This window comes from Solanum stenotomum, unplaced genomic scaffold (assembly GCF_019186545.1).
Source record: "Solanum stenotomum isolate F172 unplaced genomic scaffold, ASM1918654v1 scaffold17262, whole genome shotgun sequence".
NCBI classification, from domain to species: domain Eukaryota; kingdom Viridiplantae; phylum Streptophyta; class Magnoliopsida; order Solanales; family Solanaceae; genus Solanum; species Solanum stenotomum.
This window is the reverse complement of record NW_026024464.1, coordinates 1-10,650: the sequence shown is the minus strand read 5'-3', so window position 1 is coordinate 10,650 and position 10,650 is coordinate 1. Positions and strand designations below refer to the sequence as shown.

Genomic DNA, 10,650 nt, shown 5'->3' with positions numbered 1-10,650 from the left:
ATCCTTCTTCTTCACAAATAAAATTGGACCACCCTAAGGAGATGTACTCGGTCTAATAAAACCTTTACCTAACAATTCCTGAAGTTGGGCCTTTAACTCCCTTAGCTCAGTTGGGGCCATTCTATAAGGTGGAATGGAAATGGGGTGAGTCCCCGGCTCCAATTCAATACAAAAATCAATATCTCTATCTGGTGGCATACCGGGTAGGTCAGAAGGAAAAACATCTCTAAACTCACAGACTATCGAAACAGACTCGATTGAAGGCACTTTGGAAGTATCATCCCTAAGATGTGCCAAGAAGGCTAAACAACCCTTACTCACCAACCTCTTAGCACGAAGACAAGAGATAATACGAACTGGGGAGGAAATATAGTCACCCTCCCACATAAGTGGATCTATCCCAGGCTTGGCCAAGGTCACAGTCTTAGCATTACAATCTAAGATAGCAAAATTTGGAGAAAGCCAAGTCATACCCAAAGTTACATCAAAATCAACCATCTCTAGAATAATCAGATCTACATAAGTCTCGCCCCCCACAAAAATCACAAGGCAAGACCTATACACCTTTTCCACTATCACAGACTCACCAACAGGAGTAGAGACACGAATAGACATGTCAAGCAAATCACAATGCAAATCAAGACCAGTAGTGAACGAGGAGGATACATAAGAAAATGTGGATCCAGGATCAAACAATATAGAAGCCATGCGATCACAGACCAAAAGAGTACCTATGATAACAGCATCAGATGTCTCTACCTTTGACCTTCCGGGGAAGGCATAACAACGGGCCCTATCACCTGTCTGTCCATTGCCTCTGCAAGGCTGCACTCCAGTAGTTCCAACCTGCCCGCCACCCCGGTTGAACTGGTGACCACCATTACCTTGGCCACCACATCCTCCAGAATGACGGCCTCTACCATGACCACCTCTACCACTAACTGTTGGGGATCTGTAACTCTGATCGTACCGAGCCTGACTCTGCTTTGGACAATATTTCTTGATATGTCCGGCCTCTCCACATCCATAACAAGTCCTAGAGTCGAGTGTAGGTCTCTGTGAAGACGAAGAAGACTGGAAGTAACCCCCAAACTCAGAAAAAGGTTGACTGGCCCGCAACGGACCCTCAACTGAAGCCTGCAATGAAGACTGAATAGGACGGAGTGGATAGCCCCCTGAACTCTGCCCTCTGGAGTACGAACCACTAAACTCACCTCCCTTACGAAACTTTTTAAATGTTGACACCTTGGTGAAGTCATCCGGCTTCACCCCCTCTACCTCAATCGCAAAATCAATCACTTCCTGAAAAGATTTTGCAGAAGCAGCTACCTGTAAAGCTGGGATCTGCAAATCTGACCTCAATCCCTTTACAAAGCGGCGAATCCGCTCTTGCGGACTGAAGCAAAGTTGAGTGGCATACCTGGATAACGCACGAAATTTAGCCTCATAAGCTGCAACAGACATCCTTCCTTGCTCTATGTTCAAGAACTCATCTCTCCTTCTGTCCCTCAAAGTCCGGGGTATGTACTTCTCCATAAATAAGCTAGAAAATGTTGTCCAAGTCATAGGTGGTGCCTTTGCTGGTCGACACTCCACATGAGACCGCCACCACATTTTGGCATCCCCTTGAAACTGGTAGGTCACAAACTCAACACCGAATCGCTCCACTATGTCCATCTTATGTAACAACTCATGACAATCAACTAGGAAATCATAAGCATCTTCAGATTCAGTACCCTTGAAAACTGGAGGTTTCAGCTTTAAGAACTTAATAAAAAGATCATGCTGGTCACTAGTCATTATAGGCCCTGTAGTCAATCGGGGAAACGTGCCTGTTTCCAAAGACGCATCCATGCGAGGAGCCACATCGACTGCATGTTGTACTCCCTGAACTTGAGGTGCTAGTAAAGAAAATGTTGGGGGTGCCTGCCCCTGATCAGATAACCCGCTAAGATAAGTGAGAACTTGATTAATCATCTCTGGAGTAGACTGGGGTGGTACTTCATTCTCTTGAATCTGCTCATCTTCCCCTTCGTCACTCTCTCTCACTACCTCGTCAGTCGGTGGATGAGTCACCACTTTATCCCTAGCTGGACCAGGTGTTTGTCCTCTGCCTCTAGTGGGCCTGCTCCCGCGACCTCTACTACTGCCTCTTGCCACTGCTCCCCTTCGAGCTGCATCCCCAACGGTTGGCTTAGGCGTACCCTGTCTTGCCGGTATTGGTGTTGTCACACCTGTTGCTCTAGTTCTGACCATCTGCGAGATAGAGTGAAGAAGGTCAGATACCAATTTGTATACCTAGATACCAATTGGATTCAAGTAATAGCAGAAAGAAAGAAAAATGTGAGTTTTCCTAAAGTCCTATAGCCTCAAGAAAAAAAAGTAAAGGCGTCCCCGTACCGTTCCGCAAGACTCTACTAGACCTGTCCTTGTGTGATGAGATCATCGAACCTAAGGCTCTGATACCAAGTTTGTCACGGCCCAGATTGAGTCATGAGTGGCACCCACACTTCACCTTCTAAGTGGGCGGACCAAGTAATCTAAACCCCAACATATACCAATAATTTAACTACCACTAACAACAATAACGCGGAAGCTCCAAACTTATTAAAGTAACCAATCAAATAAACCTCTAAAGTCTATTACATATTATCCCCAAAATCTGAAAGTCATCACATCAAGGACATCTGTTCTTAACATATCAAGTCTAAAAGTATTAGAGACCCCAAAATAAGTAAATACGATGGTCCATGTCTGAAATTCAAAGACATCATGCCATAACTGAGAGAATCCAGCACGAGCTCGAAGGAATAGCTCACCCTGAAATCTGATGTACTGGAGACTGGCTAGAGCTGAGGGCGAGTCGAAGTCGATGGTACACTTGCTGCACTCCACAAAAGAAAAACGAAGAAAACACAAGTAGGGGTCAGTACCAGGAACACGTACTGAGTAGGTATCATCGGCCAACCCAAAATAAAAACTAGTATACAATGAATAGTAGTATAAAGTCAACTATAGCACTTAGCAGGTGATAAGAAACCACAACATGAACAAGTAACAGTTGAAGCAAGTACGTAATCAATCACAATATCAAGCACACACACGAGGACTCATGCCTCTACATCACACTCGTTTGGNATACCGTGTCGGAACGTGACACTCCGATCCAAAAATACCGTGTCGGAACGTGACACTCCGATCCAAAAATACCGTGTCGGAACGTGACACTCCGATCCAAAAATACCGTGTCGAAACGTGACACTCCGATCCAAAAATACCGTGTCGGAACGTGACACTCCGATCCAATAATATTATTAATTTATTATTTATTATCACTACTTTTCAGTTCATTAATAATATTACATCAAGCCTTCTTTATTCAAGGCATAACTTCAATAGAGAGGTTTTCAGATTACAAATCTCACGATCTCAGGATTTCGGACCAATCACAAACCACACAACCAAGCCACATAATCACACAGTCAAGTACATAGAGAACTTCACAATATCATTCAATGCATATCAATCGCTATTAAGAGTTTATCTATCAAATAGAACAAACCATAACCTACCTCCACCGAAGAACTAAAGTCAGACCAGCTACTTCTCCAATGCTTTTCCCTTCTTCAATGCCTCAGATGATTTCCGATCTATCAAGTATACATGCTTCATAAGTAAACGAGTCTATACATCCCATATTACTATAAGTCTCGCCTAGATTTAAGAACTAACATCCTAAACTTACCTTATTTATTTTCCTTAGTTTTCATCGGTCCAGCTTCAACCGAAGACAACACAACCTTAGCTTATTTTCCATTAGTGCTCACGTGAGTATAGAGAGTAATATCCATGTCAATTCAATCTCTATTTAGAAACGATGTGTGACCCATCTTACCATTGTCTAAGTTACTTTTCCTCACCTATTTAACATAACCTCACTGGAAATTAACTCATTAATGGGAGACAAATTTGTCTCCAACCCAACACCACTATCCATCTTATCTTCTTGTCCAACCTTAATTATATAACCATAATTATCACCCCTACTATTAATACCTCAAATTCAACCTAATAGTTAATTACATATTTCAATGTATCAAATTATAATTTATACTAAGGTAAAAGAATTCTAATGTTTAAAAGTTCAAGCCACTGGTTACGAAACCAGTGGCAGTGAACACTTCTACCTGAACGCCTATACTATAACATTCCAATTCTTTACATCATTAATGGTTGGCCTAACTTTCCTCTCAGCCATCATCTAGCAGCAATACTATACCTATGCCCACTTCACTTTATAATATCTCAATAATAATAAATACATAAAAATCAACACTTTAATCCATGAATGTAGTGAATCGATCAAATTAAGTATTTTGCATCCCACTAACAAAACCAATCAACTAGAACCTATATTATCGTATGCTTAAACCATGGACCTCACTCACTGCTACTCAACCAATTATTAAATTAATTATACCGCCACAACAGTCAAACTCAATTCATTAGACTTTACTCAATATACTATATATATATATATATATGATTTGCCGACAATGTTTTCTATGGAACCCAGTTGAATTGCAATACGAGAGAAGTCACTTACACAATAAAATCCAATAGCATCTACCGTTCTCTAATCAATAAAACACATGCATATCATTAATATAACTAGGAGAGATTAAGGTAAGAACAATCACCTAAAGCCGTTTCTAGAACTGGTTTTTCTCACAATCGTGCGGCTCCTCTCTATTTTAAATTTCTCCCTTTTCTATAAATCAGTTATCACCCTAATTATCATCTAACCAATTATAAAAAGTGATAAAAGTGACCCACTATTTGTTCTAATACTATCTTCTATAACCACCAACTAACTTAATTATAAAAACTACCCCACTAATTTCATAATGTAGTTACGAATAGTCCAAAATACCCATTAGAATCTATCGAAAAAGTCTTTTATGAAATAAAATGCTCTAGTACTCAAAACGAGCAAATGGGTCGTTACAGTTGTCCTTATATTAATTGATTTCCTTTCTCTTATAAATTAATTCAGGATGTTAGTTAATTAACAAAATTAATTTCGCGTAACGGAATTTATTTGAAATTCGCGTGTAACGATAACGTCGTTCTGAAGGGACCCGTTCCTTCCGAAAAGACGTTATTTTTCCCAAAAGACACAATATTTTGGAACGACATGTCTTAACAGAAGCGTTCACACCATTGTCGAACAGACGCGTTCCTTGCTGCAAGTGGCTATAAATGGAGACTCTTTTTCCATTTTTCAACACTGAAATTTTTTCCTCTTTGCATACATTTTCTTACAAAAACAAAATTGCCGATCGATTGAGTTTGTGTGTACTCTCGTTGTTGTTCTTGCGTTCGCTGAAATTATTGAAGTTTGAGGTACCGCTACTTCTCTAATAGGTTAATATGTTTTATCTTGGGAGGAATTAATCTGCAACCTCGGGTACTTGAGGGGATTAAATTTCATAAGGAAACACAGTAGGTTATGTGGACTTGGATTATTTATACTCTGTCTGTTCATCTTTTTTCTATTTCTGTTTTGCTAACCTTAATTCAGGGGATAACTAATATGTAAACTCAAATCTCAAATTTACCATAAATTTTGTAATGGTAGTTGAATCAACATCACCACAAACATTATACTCCAAGAAGAAACCAATCAAGCTAAGATCTATTAGATTTCGAAGACTGTCTTTCTCGAAGAAAAAAAAAACATCTTCAAATTGCTCAAAAAAATAATGGAGAACTTTGATAGCACAAGGTCATCAAGAATCATAATCCTCAAAATGCATCTTCAGTTGGTTTTCAGAATCATCATCACCACATTACAAAAAATCAACAAGTTCCAAGTTCTCAAAATCAATCAGCACCACAACATTACTGAAAATCAACAAGTTACAAGTTCTCAAAATCATCATCACCACAAAATTACTGAAAATCAACAAGTTACAAGTTCTCAAGGTAAGAGTAACAAGTTGTCAAGGTCATGGGTGACTCAATGCCTTTAAAAATGAGGCATATGTTTTAGGCTCCCAAAATTGAAGGGCCTAATTTTTTAGTAATAATAAAATTATTATAAGATTTTTTTAACAAAAAAAAAATATAATATATATTTTAATTTATTTGTCATTTTTTTAGTTTATTTCGAAACATTAAAGAGTGTTTATTTTTTATGGATCAAATTTTAAATTTAACTTCCACATGATATGTTTAAGACCACAAGATTAAAAAAATATTTTGGTATATATATATATATATATATATATATATATCTATATATATATATATCTTTAGTTTAAGACCATAAAAAAATAAAAATAAAAATTATTAAAAAGAAAGAAATAACTTGAATCTCAGATATAAAAAAAAATTAAGTATTATTTGGATAATGTTTTATAGCATCTGGGACAATTATTGCATCAGTAGCGGCACATGTCCAGCAATAGCCTTTAATTATGTATGTAAATCAATACGAGATACAATCAGACCAGAGTATCATAATACATGGTATTAATAAAGACAGACTTAATTACCACAATATGGTTGATTATAAATGCGCAGGAAGACCTCGTTTCCCACCCATGTAAACTCAAACTCAATGGACTATTTTACTTCTTTTCTGTCATCATTCATACTTAACTTGGATTTTCATTACCTTTACAAAGTATTTATCATCAATAAGTTTTGGATTTTCAGCACATGAGATTTGTCGTACTGCCATGACTACAAAGGCAAAAAAAGAAGGAAAATGCTACATATTTACATGTAGAAAAACATAATCACAGAAGATAGATTTATCATGCATAATGTTGCTCTAAAAAAAGTGAAACTTAAGTAGTTCATGCAGTTGCATGTGTTTGAATCACACTCAATGTAATACTTAAATCAGAGATTATAGAGATGAGGAATTGATCAATTAATATCAAATACATGTACTAAGGACCGATAAATATATACTTGAATATCTTTACTAAACTATGAAAATATTTTTAAACCCGACATTTGTAAAAACAACGCCAAAGCAAGTAAGCAACTACACTAGTGATTCAAGCATTACCAGTTACATGGTAAATTCCAAACAAACAAACAAAAGCAGCTATTTATACATGAATAACCCATGATTACCAGCTAATTAAGTATTATATGGAGTATATATACATAGAATAACCCAGAAAAACAACATACAAAAACCCAGAAAAAACAAGTAAATGATGAAATGAAAGTAAATTTATCTCACTATACCATTACCAACTAATTAAGTACAGGGACGGAGCTACGGTGGGTTGTCGAAAATTATACCGTGTATATAGATAAAAATTTGTTTAATATAGTTATATATTAAGTTTTGGACACCCTTGCAACAACTTGATGGGTAGCTCAGTGGTAGAAGCTCTCTGCGAAAAGTCAAGGTTCTTATGTCTCGTTGCTATCATTACCATTGTAAAAACTTAAAAGTATTTTTCTTAAAACTACTTGTTCACTTTATCAACATATCATACCATATCATCAAACCAAGTCAAACCAAATCACTAGTCGGATTTTTTTTCGGTTTGACTCGGTTTACGGTTTGGTTCGGTTTTCAGTTTGGTTTTGTACACCCCTAGACAAGACACAAGCATTAAGGCATGAAGTATTTGTAATCATAAGTGATGTTGCTCATATTCATATTTGAACTATGTATTGTTGAACTATCACATAAAACAAATATTTGATAAATTAAGAAAATGTCATATAATTTGTGGATTGTGTACAACTACCGACTATAGTATTAGTGGCCAAGTAAAAGAATAACACTAAAGAAACTTTTACTTTTTTGTCTTGAAAATGAAGGGGATCATTTAAACTCAATTTGATAGAGTAAAAACACATCTTAAAGTGAATAAATCACTTTTTATATGGTAGTTTATTTCTTGGATTTGTACTTACCCAAATTAAAGCCTCATCTTTATAAGTTTGTGTATAAGAATGCAATTATGTTGTTATCAGATGAAGTAAAGTTTGTTTTTTCATGCTACACTAGCTGTGCCAAAAGGCACATGGATAGCTATAGATAATAAGAATTTAGGCTTAAGTCATATGTGGCCCCTTAAAGTTGTCCGCATATTTCAGTTAGACACCTTAACTTAGGCCAGTACCTAGTGAACACTTTAATCTTAACAAATTTATATCTATTAAACACAAAATAAAAATCTGTTGAAAGACTGAAGTGTGTGTGTCTCAAACACAAATACATAGCAGATAGACCAATAAAATGATGACATGTGGCAATTAGATAAAAAAGAATTAAAAAAAACAACAAATTAAAGGATGGTTGCAGTGAAGAAGTGAAGAAGAAGACAGGGCTTTTCCATTTTATTTTTATTATTTTTTTAAAAAAAAATTAAGTATATAAGATGGAAAACAAAAAAATAATAATATGATTTTTAATTGCTATACGCGCTCAAGGAGTGTGGAACACACTTTTTTTGCCATGTCAACATTTTGTGTCTAATAGAAATGATTTTTGAATAAATAAGGTGTTCAATAGGTACAAGACTTAGTTGAGATGTCCAAGTAAAATATGCGAACAACTTTAAGTGGTTGTAGATGACTTAAGCCAAGAATTTATTTTATTTTGAATGAGGCTATGTCAAATTTAATATCACGATACATATGTATCATCTGAAGACTTGAGTCAAATACTTACTCGATCTAATTAAGTTAAATTAATATCTAATATAATGTTAATATGCATTAGTTAAGATTTTTATTTGTACGTTGTTGTGCTGGAGAGATTCTTAGAGAGAGTCTGAGTCAAATTTTAACTTTAATAATTAGTTTTAAAATATAATTGTTGTCCTACTCATTCATCGGAATGGCAACAATCGACTTATTTCTGTCTTACAACTTTGACATATATGAAAACCAATTATCAATTTGAGTTTTTTCCTCTTTTAATTTAATTTTGAATCTCATACTAATATTTTAATAATATTTCTATTCTGAAAGTATTTATCAATTGTTAGGAATACACATGCAACACACGTGTTCAAAACTAGTATTATTAAAAGTGAAAAGCTCCTAACTTAAAAGTTGGATTACCATTTTATCCCTACACTAAATAAAAATATAAAAGTTGAATTACCATTCTACACCTATACTAAATAAAAATATTATTAAAATATCTTATTAATCAAATATTAAATGATAATCATAATAATATTATATATATTGTACTATATTAGAAGACCGGGTAAGAAATGGGGTATCAACTTGTTTGTATTACCAACAATACAAGCATATCAAGTTATACGTGGCTTATATCTCTACTGACTATAGCCACTTCATGTATGTATGTATATTAGTCTCTGAACACGTGTGTTTTATGTGAATTTTTATAGATTCGTTAGAATAATAAAAAATTTATGTAAATCGTAAGAAGTGAGTCTATTTTTTTAATGTGCATCAAGAAACACCAAATGAGGGACACATTGTAATGTTTAAAATCAATTTCTTTGAAGCTATCATCGGTAAATCAATTTCATTGAAGCTATTATCAGTAATTTCTAAAGTTTGTTTAGTAGTTTACATTAATTTCTCCTTTGCTGCTCATCAACATTAGTTGCAAATATAGAAAATATTTACTTTTTTTGTTGTAGTTGGTGGAAAACAGTCTCCTTTAATTTTCATACTATTTGAGTCTCTTATTTTATGTTATGACTGTCAGTTTGATTTGTGATTTTGAAAGGTAAACTGTTAATATCTCACAGATAATTGAGTTATGTTTTATCATACAATCACATATAATTATGATAATCAAATCTTTTAATAATTATTATTTCTATAATAACAAATAATAATTCATTTATTTTTTGTAGGTGTACACCATGAAATGGATAATGATTTACTATCCATAATAAGGAAGACATATGTTGATCGAATTTATGTACAACTTTTACAAAATACTACTCTTCTTCTACGGCAACTTCTTAATATATATATGCAACTGTAAGAAGGTGGAGGTTGTTGTTTCTTAAAAAGAAGGTCAAAACTTTACGACATGAAATATTTACAACCATGATACCAATATTTAAATTATGTATTGTGACATATTAAATAAAACTTTTAATAAATTGAATACTCGATGTATATTATAAGAATTGCATAGTTAAAGTCGTTAGAGTAATTTACTTTTGAAATTCAGTCGATAGCAACATATATATGATGTACCTTGCAATTAATAATTTAGGTTGAATAGACTCATCATTCAGTAATTTGAGCTTGTATTTATTCTTCAAATTCAACGTAATTCATTACATATATTATAAAAAGTAAGAAGTTTTAAAATGCAAAATTAAATTACCATTTTTCCCCTACACTAAATTATAATATTATAAATCATTCAATATTTCATTAAATAATAAATCATGTATCATATTATAAGTGTAAAGACCCTAAATAAAAAGTTACATTACAATCAATCATAATATCATATTTTTGCATTTTTTACACCATTTTAATAAATATTTACTGCCTTATCCCTTAATGACTTAATAAAATCCTCACACCATAAATGTTGAAGTAATTCCACATAGCAATATCTCTAAGACAAAATGTGTCACGACCCGATTTAACAAGTCATGA

The 10,650-nt window shown here is 34.2% G+C and overlaps 1 protein-coding gene and 1 long non-coding RNA gene across 2 annotated transcripts; both read right to left on the bottom strand.

Moving 5' to 3' along the window:
- Window positions 1–33: 33 nt before the first annotated feature.
- Window positions 34–2,256, bottom strand: LOC125850460 (uncharacterized). Its single transcript, XM_049530309.1, has one exon. It carries the CDS (start codon window positions 2,254–2,256, stop codon window positions 34–36), a length of 2,223 nt encoding a protein of 740 aa, XP_049386266.1.
- A 302-nt stretch (window positions 2,257–2,558) lies between these two features.
- On the bottom strand, window positions 2,559–4,791 carry LOC125850461 (uncharacterized). The gene is made up of 3 exons (XR_007444806.1): window positions 4,701–4,791; window positions 3,573–3,650; window positions 2,559–2,884 (listed from the first exon to the last, which is right to left on the bottom strand). It is a non-coding gene; the product is annotated as an uncharacterized LOC125850461 (long non-coding RNA).
- Between the last annotated feature and the right edge of the window lie 5,859 nt (window positions 4,792–10,650).